We start from the raw sequence: 20,552 nt of genomic DNA, 5'->3' as shown, positions 1-20,552 counted from the left end.
AAATGTTTGTGGATCCAAAAAACAAGAAAATTAAAATTTGTCGTTGAAATATCTCAGGGAAATTTGGCTTGTAAACAAAAACATGAAAATAAGTGAAATAACGTAATTGCCGCGAGACTGATGATGCTCTCAGTGATATTTACCTCAAAGTAATGTTTCCTCTAAACTTGGAGTCCGTTGGGTTTGAGATTGTACAGAGAGGAGAAAACAGAAAGAAACTAAATCCATTGTTCATCCCGTCGACGTCTTTAAAGTTTAAAACTAAACGTAGAAAGTCTTTGGCTTTTGTGTCCAAAAATAAAAAGAGTTTGTGTTCAACATTCAAACAGCGGGAGGAGGTCAGGTCAGTGCAGCCCCCCCCCCCCCCCCCCCCCTGTGGTGCAACATCTGCATTACACCACGTTGAGGGCTCAGGCCTCAGATGCTAAAGATCCCACTTGAACCAGGCTCCGTGGGTCAGGACACCAGGTCAGGGGTCACGGTTGTTGTGTGTTTTTTAGTTTTAGGGGGTCCAGAGTGGCAGCTCCTCGGGTCCGACGGGGCTCATAGCAGAATCTGGGCCACGTAGGGGGAGTGAGTGCTGGCCACGGCCGCCAACAGGGGGAGGTCGCTGGACTCGATTCTGCAACGAGAGCAAAGACCAGGATGAGATGAGATCTGCTTCAAATAACAGGAACAAACATGTCAACAGCATGTCCTTCCTCACAAAACAACAGTTTGAAGCCTGCATTGTTTACATCCACGTTCCTCTTTGCCTTTCTGAACACATTGCTATTCATCTCGGAGCATTGCTGCCACCTGCTGGTCAGAGGAGGAGCATGACACCAGTGGCTGGACTGTTCATCGTGTCACCTGCGTGCATTTGTACATAAGTAATATGATCTGAATCTTGAGGCTACGGATGAGGATAAAAGGTGAACTTCTTACCCTAACACCATGCCCAGCTCCTTCACGTGGACTCTTGTCTGGCCCTTCAAATACTCAGCGAGCATCTTGCTCTTGAAGTAGATTTCCTGCAGGCGGTCCTCGAGGTGCATTATACACTGAGGAGGAGAGGAGACGGTTAGTAAACGTGTCGATTGGCTGCACACTGACGAGTGTCTGACTGAGAGGCGTCCCGTACAAAGTTGGGTGACAGGTTGAGTTTGTAGAGCTGCTGAGTGGACTGCAGCAGGCTGGACACCAGGCTGGACACCAGGACCTCCTTCCCCAGCTTGTTGACGTCCGTGGCTCGTCTCTGACTGCTGGCCACCTGCACCGACCACTTGTCCGTGTCTGCTATAATGCAGACGGCCTCCGCTATGGGCTCATCCAGCACCGGATGCTGCAGAGGAACAGAGCGTCCAATGAGACACATGCAAAGAGGACGCAAAGAAGGGGGGGAAAGGGGGCGTGGCTGTTTACCTGAACAGCGTGGGTTAACTCGGCCATGAGGCACTGCCGCAGCTTCTCGTCGGTGGGCAATCCATGCAGTACAAAGTCCGGCACGTAGGTGGGGCAGTAGCCTCCGAACAGAGAGCGGCCAAAGTTGGCGATGCTCGGCTTCGAGTAGTTCTCCACCAGCTTCGACCTATAAATAAAAAAACATGACATGAGATGTGTTTTTGGTTGTTTCCAAATGATGAAGATAGATCGTTCTGCTCACCCCGGGAAGGCCACCAGCACCTCCTCCTGCCAGTCCTCCGTGTCCTCGCTCTCGCTGTCCCCCAGCGCGCTGTCCGAGCTCTCGTTGCGCGGTATCTCCCAGTCGTTGACGGGCACCGCCTTGCGCTTTTGGTCCCCTTTGCTGTCGCCGGTCCCGTCCGGCGGGACGGGGACCGACGACAGAAGACCCTTGTCAGAGGAATCTGAGGACCCACAACTGCACCTCCTCTGGACGTCGGACAAAGTGTCCCCCTTTCTGCCGGACCCTACGTCTCCGCTGCCTGGACCTAAACAGACACCCGAACCCTGACCCCTCACTGCTCCCGAGGGGTCCAGCAAGGCTTTGTGCGTCCTGTCCGTGGTGCTGGCCTCCAGCCGCTTGGCCACATCGTCTATAGTCCTAGTTTCCACGGGGTTCTCCTGGCTGAAGTACTCGTCAAAATCGTCCACGCAGGCCGGCGTCCACTTACTGGACACCCGCTGCAGGGCCGGAGCCACCTTGGTCTGTTTGGTTTGGTCCTCCGATGCGCCCGTGTTGCTGGTGGTTGAATCCGCTCCTCTCTGCGACGGTTGCTGTTGATAAAGTTGCTCGTGATGAAGAATCTGCTGCTGCTGCTGCTGCTTGAGGTGTTTCTTGTAAACCTCCTCCACCTTCCGTCTGCGGCTCTCCGTGTCCGACTCGGGAGACATGGAGTCGCCGATGAGGAAAGTGACTTTTGTTGTCGGCTCCTCCTCTGTTAGAGTCAGAGCCATGGGCCCCGTCACGGCGTTCACAGGCACCGGCACGGCACCGGTCGGGTTCTTATCCGGGGGCTTCTTCTCGAGAGGGATCTCCAAGGTCCGCGGAGCCGCCACCCCGTCCATCCCAGCCTCCGGCCCACAGCTTGTAACCTCTGTGGCGACAGGAGTCGGAGGTGGACTTGATGAGAGGATTGTGGGTACGGACGGGACGATAAGTGTCAGGTCCCCCTTGGTCTCTGCATCCAGCACACAGACCCGCTCCCTGGGGGACGCCGAGCCGACGCGCAGCACCGTCTCTAGCCGGGCCTCGGTGGCCAGCGGGCTAATGGACTCCCTGCGCGGCTCCCCGGGTTCAGCTGGTTCTGCGGTCCTGATAACAGGGTTGTTACCCTGGCTGAGTCCGGTCTGAAGCACACTGCTCCCAGACCCTTGACTCTCACTGCTGTCCTCCTCCTCTTCCTCTTCTTCCTCCTCCTCCTCCTCCTCCTCCTCCTCATCTTCCTCCTTGGGTGTGTCCCCGGTGCCACACTCCACCTCCGTGTCCGTGTACGTGCTGCTCTGGAGGCTGTTGTCTGAAGGGTCGCTGCCGTCATCCGCCTGCCGGCCGTGGGCCAGGTAGTCCCCGCTGGGCTTGTGGACGGTGACCAGGACGTAGTCCGACTCCTCCACCTCCCCTTTCCTCAGGGAGGTGGTGATGAGGGAGCCGGGCAGGACGATGGCCTCGTCCTCGGCGCTGTCCAGCATGTGGGTCTCCAGCAGCTCGGAGCAGCGGATGAAGTAGGTGAGGACGTAGAGGAGTCTCTGGACCAGCTCCTGTCGTCGACCCACCACCACCGTCCTGGACAGCCGCACCGGGGACCCGATGGACCCGTACAGGTCTCCTACGCACAGTGAAGGAAAACAGAAACATCAGGATTCATGTTTCAGATGCACCAATTTCTAATAACACTATTTATTTTAATTGATAAAAGGTTTGTTTAACACCAAATTCTTCTTTTTAACATTTGCACAATTTGCTTCAGACTTGCAGTTCCCATCTCTGGACACTAGGTGTCACCGTGACCTCACTGTCTACACGTCTCCCATGTCACTTGAGGTGAACATCTGGATTCCTCGACACACTCTGTACATCGATGTCTGCGTATTCATAGAATATCATGACTCGCTATATCCGCCTATAAACCCATCAGTAAACAGAAACCAGACACTGCAGGATTGCATTTAGATTTCCACGAAACCAACGAGATGTTTCCTACAGAAGTATCCAAATGACATGCAGCTCTCACAGTGTTGCAGTATTATCTCAGTGTGTGTGTGTGTGTGTGTGTGTGTGTGTGTGTGTGTGTGTGTGTATGTGTGTGTGTTGTATTTGCCTCACCTAGCTGTGCCCACAGCGGGTTGTAGGGGTGCGTCTTTGCCAGCATGTCGACGCTCTTGGAGGAGTGTTTCTCGAGGAAGATCTTGATTGGAGGCTGCCCGTTGGGCATGACGGTGGGCACCCAGGCCAGGTGATTGGTCAGGACGGCCGTCAGTAACGCGGGGAGGAATCTGGAGGTATCAGATAATGGGGTTGGTCAGCAGAGACTGGATTAGAATCCCCCCCCCCAAAAAAAAAAGTTACTTCCTGTCTTGGTGCACTTTCTCAGACCTTGTTTGGTTCAGAACTACATGGACTGGACACCACAAACATCCTTTGTTTGAACATACACAGAGTGACACACACACACACATCTATCAGCATGATTCACTTCTCAGTCCTGACCACAAGCGTCCACTTCCCTTCCCGTCTCATGACTCAGCACACCGTCATGGTGGTGAAGTTCAATCATGTGCTAGAACGCCGTCGGTCATCACGGGAACGCTGACGGGACGCCTCGGAGAAGACGCGATGTCATACAGTAGGACGAGACTCCGCGGTCAACGTTTAGAGAGCACGAGAAAGTTAAAGGTCTGTAGAGACTCACTCTAGAACGGGTAGGGTCGTCCTCAGTGTGCTGCAGTGTTTGTCTGAGAGCTTGATTTTTGCTTTGAATCACTGATCGCGGTTAGAAACGCACGTGGTTTTTTTAAATGTTAGCGATTATTCCCGTCCTTCGAGATCAACTAGACGTATTCCCTCTGTTCAGTGCACTGACCGCTACTTTAAATCAGCCGTCCTGAATACGGGGAGCTGTGTTCAATAAAAGGCCTCGCTACCAATTCAAATATGTACAATCAGCAGTGGTTTGACGACAATAAGCGATTAGAGACTGGCAGGGATCTTCTCATTCACAGCTCATCTGAGGCACACGAGTAAATGCAAAGAGGGTGAAACATTCAGTGTGTGTGTGTGTGTGTGTGTGTGTGTGTGTGTGTGTGTGTGTGTGTGTGAGAAAGAAAGACCAGACTGTGTGGAAGAGAACAGAATGAACAGTGTGTGTGTGTGTGTGTGTGTGTGTGTGTGTGTACCGGCATGTTTCTCTGTTGACACACTTGTCCAGGAAGTACAAGCAAACAAAAGCTGTGGAAGAAGCGATGCATGTGTAGCATTTCTTAACGTCCGAGTGCACGACCTTCCTTCATGGAGAGCACTTCCTGTTCTAACATGAGGGTCCTTCCTGGGACAGAGGATGTCCGTATGTGTACAGAGTGTAAAAACCTCTGAGGCAAATTTGTGATTTGTCAAAATAAATAGAATTAAATGTATATTTAGGAGCATGATTCCTGTCTGCGTTCTTACTGGGGATCGATAGAGAGTCTGGTTTGCACAACAGTTTGCTGTTGCCGTTGCCAACTCCTGCAACATTTACAGAAACCCAGAGAGCGACGGGCGGAGGACACTCAACTGGTTCTTGGAGGCCTGCTCCATCAGCAGGGAGAGCTCCCTCATGAAGTGACCGCAGAGCTGGTTCTTCTCCGACGCTCCGGACATCATCGTCAACCACACGGGCTCGGCCACCCGGGGCATGGTGTACAGGTCGCAGATGGTCATCCTGCAGGTACAGGTAGGGCAAGAGGGAGGGGGGGGGGGGGGGGAGAGAGGGCGGGGGGAGCGAATGAGAGGGAAGGAGGAGGACGGGGGAGAAAACAGACAGAGGGAGGACAGACTCGTTATTGTCTCTCGGGGTAAACAAAAGAGATCTCAGTTCACAGAGCTTCGCTGTCTGCACTGAGGCCATGGGAGACCCTGGCTGTGTGTGTGTGTGTGTGTGTGTGTGTGTGTGTGTGTGTGTGTGTGACGAACTTGCGCGCACACACACGTCTCTTGCCCTGTACAGTGTGCTTGTGTGTGTATATCTATCTGTATGTGGCTCAGTTGGAGTTTCCATGGAGGAGGGCCGTGTTGGTGAGCACGTCTCGGCTGGAGGCCAAGCGTCCACACGGGGGGCAGAGGGGGAATCTCTGCAGCCGGAGGAATGTGGAGAGTCGGGCGTTTTTTATGACCGCAGCTGCTGGATTCTGGTGGTTTTTCTCAAATGCCAAACTGTACAGATCTGGGTCTGAGGCACGGAGGAGTCGCAGCCTCCAGACTCTGCAAAGAGATGCTGTTGCACATCAGGCCGGCCTCCACACTGCCTGTTTTTAAATGCAGAGCTGCTCTTCTCTTTTGACTTTGTTTTGAATGGTTTTATGTTTGTATATTTTCATCTTATGGTTTTACATTATTATCCTCCTCCTCCTTGTTATTGTTGTTATTATCCTTATTATCATTATAACAATCATTATGTTGTACGTTTCATCAGCTTACTCTCATTCATCGCGAACATATCAAGTGGATCCATATCACATCTCCAGCCAACACCAATAATAAAACAACTCAAACCTCCAGCTGATCTGCTCACGAGACTTTGCAGGTCCGACTGATGAGGAATAAAAGTGATGTTCAGGCTTTATTTAGTCTCAGTGTAAACGGCGTGAGCTCTAAAGAGCCCGGTGACGGAGGAGACGTGGCCAGGCTGCATGCTGAGAGAACACACAGGTGTCACAGTGAATGTGACCTTCACCGGTTCTCCAGGAATCAAGCTATTTCAGGTCCACGTGTTTGTCCAAAGAAAACAGGAACAGCGAGTGCACTCTTTGTTTGTGAGGCCGCGAAAAGAAGAACTAATGAACTGCATTGCAATATAGTCAATGTTGCAAGTAGTTCTTTTTGGTGTTGTAACCCGAAACCGGTCGATTACAATCAACACGATGACAGTTACTGTGGTACCGTGGTAGCGTACTTTAAAGCAGCTTAAATGTGACGCAGAAATAAATCTTTAGTTTGATTGAATGTCACCGTCTCGTTTCTCTCCCGTCAAGAAATAAATCGTTCATCGAGTGCAAAAGAAACTTAAGACTCCAGATGACATTTTGCATTGATGAGTTATTTAAAAGAGTTAATAAATCACTGATGAATCATTAACAAACTTGGTACTGAGTTGCTATAGGAGGGTGAATCAAGGACATGACGTCACTCGTACGCCATTGGGGCCGCAGCATCGAATGACCCAGCGATGCTTTATTCATTCCTGTGTTATAAACGGGTCGACTTATCGGCGGCCTTTTAAAGCCACACTTGACCCCACCGGGTCTGCTGATGAGTGGGAGGACTCAGCCTCTCTGCAGCAGCTGTTCAGGTGAACTTTAAAGAGCCGGGATGTGAAATTAACCTGGAACGACTTCCCTCGTCCACGGCTTCTGACTCGTGCCGTGTTTTCTAAAGACGATTTAAAGAGCAACGACAAACCTTTCGTCTGATATACGAACCGCTGCACGAGGATAAGTTGGCTAAAATGGGAGTTAAGACTCCCGACACTGCAGTATTAAGAGCTTCTGCCTCTCTCAGTCCTCCTGATTTGTATCCAACGACATAAACCTAACATAACCCCAAATATGCCGGAGTGACTTTGATGCACACATGCCTCTGCTAAGTGTGCAGCTTATCTCCGTCAGCATACGTGCAGGTCCACCCTCCATCTACGTCAGACCAGCGTCTCCCTCAGCCTCCAGCGAAGACATTTCTTCCACTTTCCTTCCGTCATGTTCCATGAAGTCAAAACCTCTTAATGGCAAAGGTGGCTCCGCTTATATATAGCTGCCGTCTGAAGGTGAGATTTTACAGATATTTTGTTTGTCCCCGGGCAACGGCTTTTTCTCTCTGCTGGCACTCGCATATTATTTACTATTCTGGTGCTCGTGGCCGGTGTCTGAGGTAGATAGGGTTGCCACTCCGGAGGCTTGGGTTGCCGTGGCCGGCTGCCAGCAGGCATATGACTGCAGCGATGAGGGGACCTCTGCCAGCATGTGTGTGTGTCTGTCTGTGTGTGTGGCAAGTGAAAGTAGTGGTGGAGACAGGCATGTGTACACACATACTTAAAACTTGTGTGTTTTACGAGTCCCCAACATAGATGCAGTACTGACGAGCCCGTCACACACGAGCACAACCGTAGAACCTAAATCAGGAAGATTTTAAGATTTCATATTTGATGTCAACACAAAGAAAATGGTGAAAATGAAGAAACCGGTAGAAAATAAGCTTCCCTAAAGCAAGAACTCCCAGCATGCACTGCAGTCACAATGCAACATCTGTGGTTAGCTGACGACAGGTAGGGAACTGTGAGTTCCTCCTTTTCTCTCGCTGGTCGTAGTAAACGTGTTTCTAATTAGCTTTTAAAATAATAAATTCATTTGAAAGGGCCGAGGCCGTTAGCATCACGCTATCCTCTCACATAAACCACGGCGAGTATTCACCTCAGCACACCAGCATCACTGGAGCACGATCACAGGATGCCTTCACCTCCGTACATCTAGCTCATGATGCAGAGACACCATCACGTAGCCGATGCTAACGAAAAAAAGCTTTTTCATGCGTTTTAAAGATACATTTATGACCGTTGTGTATCACAGTAATGTGACCATTACATGAGAAACAACACATAGTGTACCGTCTGCCCACTAGCTTAAACGATGCTTGGAATAAAAGGCATGTAATAAAATACTTCTAATGTCTTTAAAGCTGCCAAAATGTTAGAGTGACACGTGATTAGTACGGGCACTTGGTGACCTACTTTGAAGGAACATTAGAGGACTAGGCTTTGGATTAAATGCATGTTAAGCAGTTCATACATACGGCTGACTTAAAGAAAGGAAATCTGTGATGTTGTGAGGCGCTACGGAACCATTCTGCCTCCACCGAGCACTAAAAATCTAACTTTTCACCAGTCTTGTAAATACCGTATTTATTTGAAGTCTGCCACAACTTTCCACGCACATTAAGTCCCTCAAAAAGGAGATTAATTTGCATAAATGATAATAGTTCCCTCTGCTTGAATAGGGTCATTGCAGACAGCTGGTCGGTGCTCAGGCCTCAAGTATAAAGCGATGAAGTCTGTGATGTGATGTTGTCTCCATGAACACTCCCTAAAAAAAGGTCAGCGATGCCGTAATGTGCGATCAACAAAAGCACCAGTGTTTGCAAGTTTAGCGCAATAAGGAAGAAAGAAAATGAATTATGTAATGTTATCGTGTGAGAGAATGAGAGCCGTTGTCCAACCTGAACTCGTTGAGTCCGTCCACCATCCGGCTGTAAGCCAAGGCCCTCTGGCTGGCGTCCGCTGACCGCCGACTCATCTTCATGGCCTTGAGAGGGACACAAAACACACACACACACACACACACACACACAATGAGCTTTGACAGATTTTGGCACCAGTGACTGAAAAAACTAAAGTTACAGAAGACATCCAGAGCTTTGACAGATGGCAGTAAACACAACCACAGGTCGGACCTTTGACTCCGCTCATTACAACAGCGGAGGGATTATGGCTTTGCATTCGATGCTATTCATATCTCACTGACAAGCTTATCTTCAGTGTCAATCCACAGCCACTGTTGTCCTTTATGTTCACATATATACATTTATATTGTACATAGGAGTTAAATGTTTATGTTTATTTGTATATTCTATGTATGTATGTTGTGTGCGTACGTATACGTGGCCAATAAAAGCTGATTCTGATTCAAACCGGGGAGCTGATGAAGAAAACTACAACGTAAAAAAAAGGTAAACAAACATGAAAGTCACCTGTTCGATGGCGCTCTTGAGTTTGTTCATGTGGCTTTCAAAGAGAGGGAAGTGGGAGAAGAAGAAATCCTGGAAGCGGCTGTTCTCCTCGGCGTTGGGCGACAGCGTGAAGATGACCCCGATGGCGATCTTCTTCTTCCGGGCCACGGCGAGGCTCGGCCCGCCGCTTTCGTCGGACATGTTGAAGCTCTCCTCCACCGACCTGACCGGGACACACGGGGAGCTCAACTTCAGAGACAACTTCATCATCCTGATTCACGAGTCCAAATGTTTACTCGACATGCGAGTCTTGGTAAAGTCGCATCCTACCGCTCAACACTAATTAGAATACTGCTCAGGGTTTCCTTTGGTTAAGTGTCTTTCTTGTACTTTTGCAGCAGTTTACTTCAGCTTAGATATTACCAGTAGTGATGTGTGAACCTTCAGCACATAGAGAGGAATGAACGCGTAACGTTTGGTGTGTGTAAGAGCTGCTGAAGTGGAGATTTATCATCAGAGTCTGAGAACAAACTCATTCAGAGAAAACGTCCTTTAAAGAGACGTTTAGTTCATTACAGACATTTAGAGACTCTACAGGTGAAGAGTTAACACATGAACTCATAGACTTCACCACTTCCTTACTCACATTAAGAGGATGATTTTTTGTATTGCAAAATATGCAAAAGGAGTCATTATCTAATCACAACCTTTGGTGAATTTAGGAGAAATCTACAGATACAAATAGACAAAGTAGTAAAATAAACATCTAAATGTGTATTTAGGATGTTTTCTCTCCACTAGTCTGATAGAAAACATGTTACGGAAGCAAAATAGCACAAAATCTCCAGTGAACAAAAAGCATGTTTTTGCCTCTAGTGACTCTCCTGAAGCAGATACAAAGACTGGAACACATCAGTTTAGCAAAGAAAACACGTCAAATGATTTGTAATCCGAGCTCTTTTACTGCTGCAGCTGGTAAACAAGACGCTTTGGTGCGCCGGGAAGATTAGAGCACTCAGAGGCTGACAGCTGCATTTACAGCGACGGGCCAACATAGCATCCTGTCTAGTCACAGCACTCTGTGTGTGTGTGTGTGTGTGTGTGTGTGTGTGTGTGTGTCCAGCTGCCTGCAGGATTCTGAGGAAGTCCCAGCAGGATAAACTTTATAAAAGCCCGTCAGAGGCCATAAACATGGAGGTAAAAGGGCGACTGGGACGGACTGCTAAGTGTGCGTTTGGGAAGTCGTGCAGAACAGAGTTTAAACACGTCTCTCTCTCTCTCTCTCTCTCTCTCTCTCTCTAAGTGTGCACACAATCACTGTACAATAGGTATGTGTTCGAGGATGCACCTCGCATAGATGTGTGTGCATCTAAATCAGTGGAAACCCTGAGTATTGATAAGTGTGGCTTCATTTCACTCCAGTAGATGCTGAGAACTCTCGTTGTCTCAGATGTAATAAAAGCCTCACAAGTAAAGAAGGAACCAGCAGCAGTTCATCACAACATGTGACCAACAAGAGGACATCAGTCTGCAGAAATAAAGGATTTGAGTGTTTGTGGAGCAGCCGACCGTCCTCGTCCACTGAACAGGATAATAAATGAAAGCTAATCGCTGAGCTACTGGAACTCTTTGTATTGCTGCTTAAGAAAGAAGATTTGTTTATCGACAAGAATAACAAACCGATTATTTTCCTGTGTTCTCACAAAATAATCAACAAGAACCGATAAGAGTATCGATAAAGAACCGACCCGATACCCATCACTGGAGTGCGTGTTCGTATGCGTCTCACCATCGGGGGAAGACGCCGTTTTCCAGGCTGGTGGTCTGGCTGCGGAGCCATCGGCGCTGGTAGCTGGACGCACAGCTGCTGGTCAGGGAGGAGCCGGGAGACGGGAAGGGAGTGATCAACAGGCTGCTCAGAGAGGCTGGAGGAGGGAGGAATGGTGGGTGACAGAAGAGAGGACAAGAAGGACAAGAGTGAGTCAGACGACGAGTGTGTGGTGTTACTCATTGTGCGCGCGCACACACACACACACACACACACACACACACACCTGGAGGACAATACGTGTTCTTACTAAGACAAAGTACAAACATCTAAAGTGCAAAAAAACCCACACCTTTCTTTCTAGCTAATTACCGTTACTGCTTTCTTGCTAGCAGTCACATGCTGCAGTATGTTGGACAACCTGGCTTTACACCCAGCTTGACACTTCAATGACAACACACACACACACACACACACACACACACACACACACACACACACACACACACACACACACACACACACACACACACACACACACACACACACACACACACACACACACACACACACGCACATATACAAACACAGGATACACGCCCTGATCACGGGGGTATTTACAGCCCAGGCAGCTCGCATTGACCAACCATTTTAAGTGTGTGCGTGTGGAGAGATAACTTCACGGGGGTGAGCGAATAACAGTGTGTGTGTGTGTGTGACGCATGAGCTATAGGAGCTTTATGTATTTTGTGTGCGTCACACACTCGTCTACAGGACTCTCCCGCCCGACAGCAGTGGGGAGGCGGAGAGAGGAGGAGATGAGAGAGGACGAGGCTCAAATTAGAAGCTTGCTTACTCTATATTTAATCCTCTGCATGTGACCCGGGGTTTGAGCAGAAAGAGCAGTTCCCCTCATACCAGTCATGCCAGTGGGGCATGGTGGTGCCCCCCCCCCCCCCGAGGGAGGAGGAGGAAGGGGGGGACAGTTTCCATAGCACAGGTTTTTCCAGACCCCGAAGGCCCAGTAAACTCCTCCAGTGTCGTCCACCTCTGCATCCTATTTTTGTTTGTGGTTTTAGGTCAATGTTAAAAAGTAGGAGACTCAAAATGGTCTATTCATTTCCTCACTTGTCGGTTGTTGACGGGACTAAACTGTAAACCCGATTCAGAGCTGGGCGGTGGGGCTGAACGCTCGCCCTGCTGTGCAGAGTGTAGGTCAATCCAGGCTTTGGGCTCCTAGTCTCATTAACTTACCCGACCGGGCGATGCCGCTGTCCCTCTCGTCGTGAAGCCCTCGGCCAGGCATGTCCATGGGGTGACTGTGGCCTGGAGGAAGGGAGGAGGGAGAACAGAGAGAGAGAGAGGAAGTGAAGGGTTATGGGTAAAGGAAAGGAGTTAAGAGAGAGGACAGATGGAGACAAAGGTTAAAGAATCAGAAAGGAGAGATGAAGTTAGATGAAGGAAAGGAAGAAGAGAGGGACATAAAAAACAACATGTGAGAAACACATAATGTACTCATGTAGCAGGGATGCTGAGGAAGCTCTTTACTCCAAACAAACACAGAAGCTAATGCTTTTGGAGGCTTCACCTCCTCAGCATCCACGTGTGAGCGACAGCAAGAAAACCTCAAATCTCTCTTTAAAGAACAGCCATTATTCTTTTTACTGCATACAACTGTCAGGCTGCTATGAGCTGACCAGTGACTGCATCACCGTATGTACTGGTTCACATAGTACATACAGCTAGAATAAGCGCTATTGTGTGACTAATATCTACTGTTCTCATGCTGTTAGTGCGACAACCAAAGCGAATAGAGCATAAAGCACTGCTTTGGTAACAGGCCGTCATCTTCAGCAGCTGCTACAGCTTTGATGCTACTTTGTGCCAAAGAGACGGACGTTTGCTCAACACTTTGGCGTAAAAACGGGACAAACTGTCAACACTGTGAAAACTACAAAACGTAGCATTTCGATCTCTGGCTGAGATGATTAATGAGGAAGTCAACGTGAGCGTTTATTGCAAAGTATTCGGGTGTTTGCGGGGGGAGTGCGTGTGCGCCATGTGCTTCATGAGCATTCATGTTGCATAACTGCACGCCATGCCAACCTAAGGGTGCCCTGAACAGGATTGTGGGTAGTCTGCAGGGTGCAGGGAGAGGCCGTTTTGCAGAGGTTTCACCTCTCTTGAGAGACAAGGAGGGAGGAAGAACCTCTGAGCACTTCTGTCAAAAGGCCCTCTGATCAGCATGATGCAATGAATGATGGGAAATCTGTTTAATATAGTTCATTATTCTGTTGCTGGTTTAGATCCCGATCAGACGGAGCTTGCTCTGCAAGGCTGTAAAGAGAAGTTCTCTAAGCGTGAGAGACGTCTGAGGGTTCCCCACTGTGCCCTCCCCCCATACTGTGCACAGCTTTATAGGAAGTAGTTTAAATACAGCGGAGAAAGTGGAACACTGAGTCACTATTTCCTTTTCCTGCAACAGCTACTGCCAAGGTGCCCTTTAACAAGGCATTTCCCCACCAGCTGCTCAGATGGAGCGGACTACGTGACCCACGGCGGGTTGTGTAACTGTGAATTATTACCGCGTCATTAAAAAAAGGTTGATGAGGAGGAAAACTGCGGCACAGCCCACGGAAATACTGAAGACGTCATAGTCGATGGTTAAAACGCACTTAAAGCCTAAAGCGTCACAGTCACTGGCAGAGACAAGTTAGTGAAGTATGTGAGTGAGGAACACAGAGAGTTACAGAGACACAGCTAGAACTACAACGACAGACACCGACACCAGTGAGAACCCATGCACACCCATTCTGTGCGTCACACACCTGCAGCACCGGGTCAGATAGTTCCGGCAGATATTTTAGTTTGTGGTTGGCACTTTAACCTCTGCGAGCGGCACTTTGTGATCATTATCACTTCTAATTGGTGCCACTTGGATTTGAATCAAAATGTTCTGAAAGAACAGTGTCTGCAGCTTCCATCTGACCCGGGGTATTTACAGACGTGCCGTGGTTCTGCATGCTATGACTACTGCTACCCCTTCTAGTGGAGGAATCACCACACAGGCATGCAGCCGCCGAGAGTCACTAACACTACTACACACACACACAAGCATGCAACTGGCACACATCAGTCAGGGCCAGTTTTAAGCGCCAACCTGAAAAGAAAGATGCGCTCTTGATGAGGCGCAGAGGGCCCTGTTCAGAGAAGGCCCGTCGCGGGCTGCAGAGCTGAGAAAATCCTGCGCAGCACAAACAACAAAAACAATGAAAAAAAAAAAGGAAGGAGAAGAAAGACAAAAAAAACAACATGAACCGTGGTTAGTGAATGAGTGCGGAGGAGGAAAGATGGCTGCCTCCTACTGCAGGACCATTTTGTAGTGAACAACTGAGTTACAGGAGGTTTTTAGTCTGGAATGAAACAATGACCGTCATCACTCACAGAAAACACGGCTTATCAAATGAATATATTAGGACAGACTTTACTTCTCTGAGCTCTTTTCTGTGAGGATGACAGAGAAAACAGGATAGAATTTGCCAACAGTTCATCTTCTCTAAAATATTCCTCTTCCCATTCGGAGCCAGATTTAAACAGTTTGGTTTAATATTTTGGGATACAGTAGATTAGTTTCACCACGAGTGACGAGGAGAGTCGCCACGAGATTCAGGGATGTGCTTATATAGAAGTTTAATATGCAAATGTGCTGAGAAAGCTTCTGCTTGCGAGGCCAGTTTTCAACTTCCTCCAACTGCTCACGAGGTTTGTGAAAGGGGAGCGCTGAGAGAGAGCTGAGGGAGAGATGAGGGAGAGCTGAGGGAGAGCTGAGAGAGAGCTGAGGGAGAGCTGAGAGAGAGCTGAGAGAGAGCTGAGGGAGAGCTGAGGGAGAGCTGAGAGAGAGCTGAGAGAGAGCTGAGAGAGAGCTGAGAGAGAGCTGAGGGAGAGCTGAGAGAGAGCTGAGGGAGCTGAGGGAGAGCTGAGAGAGAGCTGAGAGAGAGCTGAGAGAGAGCTGAGGGAGAGCTGAGGGAGAGCTGAGAGAGAGCTGAGGGAGAGCTGAGAGAGCTGAGAGAGCTGAGGGAGAGCTGAGAGAGAGCTGAGAGAGAGCTGAGAGAGAGCTGAGGGAGAGCTGAGAGAGAACTGAGGGAGAGCTGAGGGAGAGCTGAGAGAGAACTGAGAGAGCTGAGGGAGAGCTGAGAGAGAGCTGAGAGAGAGCTGAGGGAGAGCTGAGAGAGAGCTGAGAGAGAGCTGAGAGAGAGCTGAGAGAGAGCTGAGAGAGAGCTGCTGGCAGAGTCTATCCAGCCTGGTCTGTATTCAAGCGAGGAACAAAATCTGTTCTATGAAAAAGCACTTTAACTGTGGAAACTCAACAACAAGATGAAAGTCAAGTCGCCCTTTGGTTTTAAGCTGTAAATACTAATTTCATGCAACAGATATTTCTCCATTAAGTTGTTTGGAGGCAACATAAGAAACTAAAAAAAGATTGACATTTCAGCCACTTTCTACTTAAAATTGTGGACCGTCATTGGTGGCTAGAGAAGGATCTGGTGATGTGTTTCCATTGTTACCTATGTTCCCCAGGAGACCGTTGGGCCCTGTGTTTTGATCGGGCCTCAGGGTGTTGCTGTCCTGTCCAATGAACTCGAGGCTGTCCTGTAACCTGCACAACATCACAAATAGGAATCAGTTAGGACACTTATGGGGATGATTGCACAACATGTGCCTGAAAACACAATTAAACTGTATATTTACACTGTATGGATGCTTTTTTTTTAATACATATGAGACTATTGAGAGAACAGTGTGTTCAGCTAGATGAAGAGAGACAGAGACAGTAACAGTGGTGGACATAAACACCAGGAACATGGACAATAATGGAGACAGATGGAGAGAGAAACATGAGAAGATGCCGGCTAATGGAAGAAGCTGTCATAGGAATCAGAGCGAGAAGTGTGTGTGTGCTGATGAGCGTGTGTGTGTGTGTGTGTGTGTGTGCTTACGTGTTGAGGCTGCCGTACACGCTGCCTCCCGTCCTGGCGGTGAAGACCTTACTCAGCATCAGCTGAGGTGGCGATCTGATACAACGACAGCACGGGGACAAAGATCATCAGCATGTGTGTGTCAGTGTGTATCGGTTCATGTGCGTCGGTCACACCCGACCTCGTTTGTCTCTTCTTCTACCAAAAAGAAAATCTAGCACTAAAAGCCAAGTATAATGTCAAAGCAAATGGGATTCTTCTGGCTTTTTCTTTGCAGAGTTTTCATCTCAAAGTCTGTCTCAATATGTGAGGATTAAACCCACCGACGATGACCACTGATCCTTATTCTCGTTACCTGATCTGGTGGATTTTTAGCGTGGAACCTTTGTAGCTCATAGCCACCGAGCCAAACATCATTTCCCCCAACATCACCACGTCGGACGAACACCTCGAGCCCTGGAGAAGAGAGGAGGAGCCAAGAGTTTCTATGCTGCTACCATTCAAATGAACACAGTTCTTCTTCAACTAAGGCACTCCTGTACCCGATTATGCAGATGTGAACGTACGAGTACACGTATAAATAACTGCGAGGGAGTAAATGTTTAAATTGAGCATGCAAGTAGAAGGTGAGCGTTACCTGGAAGCGGATGCCCTGCTCCTTGGTCTCCTTGGTTTCTGAGGTGCAGGAGGAGGAGCTGTCCAGGGAGCTGCTGCTGCCTCCAGTCGGACGGAGCTGGCAGCATTTCCCGAATATCTTGGCCTGGCCTTCAGTGCTCTACGGGGATATAAATGAATACAAATGAGGAGCGTTACAGGACAAATACCATGAACACAAGCTCATTTAACTCTGCAGAAGGTTCAAATGACATCAGAAAATCACAATGCACTTAAAAAAGGCACAGTCCTCATTTTATGCACGTATATATTTGAGCTTGACGATGAAAAAGCACCACTTTGTACTGCTCTGTTTGCAGCCATTAAGGATATAAAAAACGTTATCAGCCTCTGAAAACATGAACAAAAGGTGGAGTAAAATGCACACTAAATACAGAAATGCTCTCCTTTTGACTATGAACCGTCCTGAAATCAATGACATTGTCACCGAGACAGATGCAGGCGTGTATATTCAGGCGTGTGGCCTTTAGCGTGGGAAGAGCCCGTACACGTGGGAATAGATAACAAAGTCCAGAGGGTTTTATTTCACTAATGGAGGCCTCTGCTAACATGAACATGTCGAGAGAAACCGACCGAGAGCCAATAAAACGACACATTTTTGGTCTAATTTCACCCAAAATATAAAAAGTCACCGGCTCATATCAAGTAAACCTCTGAACATAAATGAAGTTGAATTGTTCAGTTAGAAAAAACCCATAGAAACCTGATCCAGAGGCAACGAGAGCTCAATGAGCCTGTGTCATGTGACCTTCTCAACTTGGCAGCCTATTGACGAGGAATGCATTTGGGCGGAGAGGGAGTGTGTGTGTGTGTGTGTTTATTAGCTAGGCTGTGGGTAATGGCTAACTTTAAACCACTGTCTCTGTCGACGTAGGGGAGGAAGAGAAAGGAGAAGAAGAGAAACAGAATGCGAGAGAGAGAGAGAGAGAGAGAGAGAGAGAGAGAGAGAGAGAGAGAGAGAGAGAGAGAGAGAGAGAGAGAGATTTAGCCTCATTCTGCTCTTTTAAAGAACGTCATTAAACTCTGTACACAACTTGCTGTCTGCATATTTTAGCATTAATCACACACGCGTCCTCATGCATGCCTCATGAATCCTCGCTGATTCTGTGTGAGAATGTATTTGAGTGTGTACGTGTGTGTGTGTGTGTGTGTGTGTGTGTGTGTGTGTGTGTGTGTGTGTGTGTGTGTGTCCGCTGCAGTGCAGTATGAGGTGTGTACACACAAGCCAGCAGCATGTGACTGCCAGTCATATGACTCTTTCGGGAACTCGTGAGCGAGCAGCACTGCAATCATCCCCCCTCCCTCCCTCCCTCCCTCCCTAACTTCATCCCTCTCTCTCTCTCTCTCTCCCTCTCTAATTCCTGCAGCTTTCCGTCTCTCCTTTAACACACATTTATTTTGTTCCAGGACCAGATTTGTCTCTTCAATAGCTCTCTGTCCATGAAATGTTATTCTCTCTCCCATTCTTAACTCATCCTCACCCATCTAACGCATGCCCCGTCTCTCTCTCTCTCTCTCTCTCTCTCTCTCTCTCTCTCTCTCTCTCTCTTCTCTCTCTGTCTGTCTCTCTCTCCGTCTCTCTCTCTCTCGCTGTTGATCTCTCAAAATTAAATTCCTCAGAGTTGACAAAAAACAACAAACACCATGTGATAGAAGTCACACAGTAGCTGGCAAAGCCCTACCGATGCAGAATGCACCAAAAATCGACCCCGACAACACACACACACACTCATACAAACCCCCCCACACACACACACACACACACAATATCTCCCTCTCACTGCATAACTCTTCGTATTGCAGGTCTACATCTGGCACCGGTCCAATCCAAATGTAAAGCTTCAGTCAATCCTCGTGCACGAGTTGAGAAAGTTGACTAATCAATTTTTTTGTTTTTCATGACATGGCGTCATGAGACAACAGCAGTGTGTGTGTGTGTGTGTGTGTGTGTGTGTGTGTGTGTGTGTGTGTGTGTGTGTGTGTGTGTGTGTGTGTGTGTGTGTGTGTGTGTGTGTGTGTGTGTGTGTGTGTGTGTGGTGGTGAGGTTATGGACGTGATGAAGAGGCAGATGGACAAGCAGACGAGAGGCCAAACTGAGGACAGACAGAGAAACATGGAGGTTTTAAAGGCATGATGGAGGGACACGGAGCTGTGGAGTGACGAGGTTAAGACACTGAGGACGGGTTGAGTGTTGAAGGGAGAAAGACAAACAAAAACAAATATAGAGGCCGAGCTAGAGAGAGATGTCCATGAAGTTGCATGGAGAGGGGTAGAAATAAAAAGGCAGAAAGTAATTTACAAAAGATCACAGAGATAAAGTGAGAGAAGATCAAGATAACCAGATTCATCTAGAGAAGCAGAGGACAGATACAGGACACTAAAGACAGACGGAATGAAGAGACAGCAGGTTTAAAGGAAGAGGAAAGTGTAGAGCTCGAGCAGAGAGACAGACAGACAGACAGTGAGTGACAGAGGCCGTCATGTGAGGATGAAAGAATGCTGCGCGCACACATGAGCTGTCAGCTGAGGCCATTTATCATCGGAGATAAGAGCTCCAGAACAAACCAGTCACACACACACACACACACACACACACACACAGACACACACACAGACAGACACACACACAGCGTGTGTGTCTGTTGTTGGAGGAGGTGGAGTAAAGCTGGTTGTCAAGCAACATGATTGATTGATATTGTTTGAACGCTGCTGTTGAACACACCCTGATAAAGACTGCTACGCTGTGTGTGTGTGTGTGTCTCATGCACTCTCTTACACACACGTGTTTGACGTGTCTGAATGGTTAAGGTGTCGTCTACAATCACAAGCTTTTTCGTCATCCATCGAGTCAAAAAGGGGACTGAACCTTTCTACAGAGAATATCAAACTTAAGGTTTTAACAAGCATTCATTCAGCTGTTTTGAGTTGTTTTGACTAACCCAGTTTTGGTGAAACAGTTGAATTAAATCCTACAAAATCTACAGAAACACACAAAAAAATACTAATAGCAAAAGGAAATCAGTTTTTCACGACAGCCCTTTGAAATAATGAAGAAATGAAGTGAATAAACAAAGAAAAAACCACAAACAGGACGTGCACACTGTCCTGCAGGATGAGGTGCAGGTGAGGCTTCTGAACATCACATGACTTCTGTCACACGTCACACCTCTGTTCTCTGTGTTTGTGTTTCTGCACATTAACTAAAGAAGGCCAAATATAAAAGATTTTAAAATTGAATAAAAACAGAAATAATGACAGCGGTGCGACTGTGTAGTCAGGATAAGCAAAGCAGAAACAGGAGAGCAGCTGTTCAGCAATGTGACATTTCTACAATAGATGTTTCACAACTTAATTCATAGATATTGAACCTGCATCAGCTGACCCCTGACAGACCAAACCGTGTCTGTTCATTACCATCTACAACACAAAGCATGGGCCTCCTATTGACAACACACACACACACACACACACACACACACACACACACGTGACTCACGGTGATGGGGGTTTCCTCCGTGCCCCTCTTTTTGGCGTTGGAGTCGAAGAGGACATTCCTGCCTCGCCTCTCACAGTCCTGGTAGACGATCAGCCGGATCTGACTGGGCTCCAGCTGGGGGATCGGCCAGCTAGACGGACGGAAGAACGGACGGAGAGGACGGATGGGTCAAGAGAAAGGGAGGTAGAAATAGACAGATCGGGGGGGGGAGAAAACAATGCAATTAGT

The 20,552-nt window shown here is 48.2% G+C and overlaps 1 protein-coding gene across 3 annotated transcripts in view; it reads right to left on the bottom strand.

Annotated features, from left to right (window-relative positions):
* Positions 1–402: 402 nt before the first annotated feature.
* fnip1 (folliculin interacting protein 1) overlaps positions 403–20,552 on the bottom strand; it is a 31,376-nt gene continuing 11,226 nt past the window's right edge. For 2 of the 3 annotated variants that reach the window (XM_079171463.1, XM_079171464.1), the window contains exons 2-18: positions 20,325–20,454; positions 16,791–16,928; positions 16,509–16,609; positions 16,175–16,249; positions 15,743–15,834; positions 14,338–14,421; positions 12,432–12,503; positions 11,199–11,334; positions 9,431–9,632; positions 8,900–8,985; positions 5,211–5,357; positions 3,764–3,933; positions 1,646–3,266; positions 1,405–1,570; positions 1,124–1,324; positions 928–1,043; positions 403–622 (exon numbers count right to left, since the gene is read on the bottom strand). In XM_079171463.1, coding sequence (XP_079027589.1) covers positions 544–622; positions 928–1,043; positions 1,124–1,324; positions 1,405–1,570; positions 1,646–3,266; positions 3,764–3,933; positions 5,211–5,357; positions 8,900–8,985; positions 9,431–9,632; positions 11,199–11,334; positions 12,432–12,503; positions 14,338–14,421; positions 15,743–15,834; positions 16,175–16,249; positions 16,509–16,609; positions 16,791–16,928; positions 20,325–20,454 — 3,616 coding nt within the window. In that variant the 3' untranslated portion in view covers positions 403–543. The remainder of the gene's footprint in view (positions 623–927; positions 1,044–1,123; positions 1,325–1,404; positions 1,571–1,645; positions 3,267–3,763; positions 3,934–5,210; positions 5,358–8,899; positions 8,986–9,430; positions 9,633–11,198; positions 11,335–12,431; positions 12,504–14,337; positions 14,422–15,742; positions 15,835–16,174; positions 16,250–16,508; positions 16,610–16,790; positions 16,929–20,324; positions 20,455–20,552) is intronic. The other variant, XM_079171465.1, reaches the window with a different exon arrangement.

The sequence above is a fragment of the Pholis gunnellus genome, assembly GCF_910591455.1.
Source record: "Pholis gunnellus genome assembly, chromosome: 13".
Lineage (NCBI taxonomy): Eukaryota > Metazoa > Chordata > Actinopteri > Perciformes > Pholidae > Pholis > Pholis gunnellus.
Note: the sequence above shows the minus strand (reverse complement) of the source record. Positions and strands in the feature narration are given on the sequence as shown.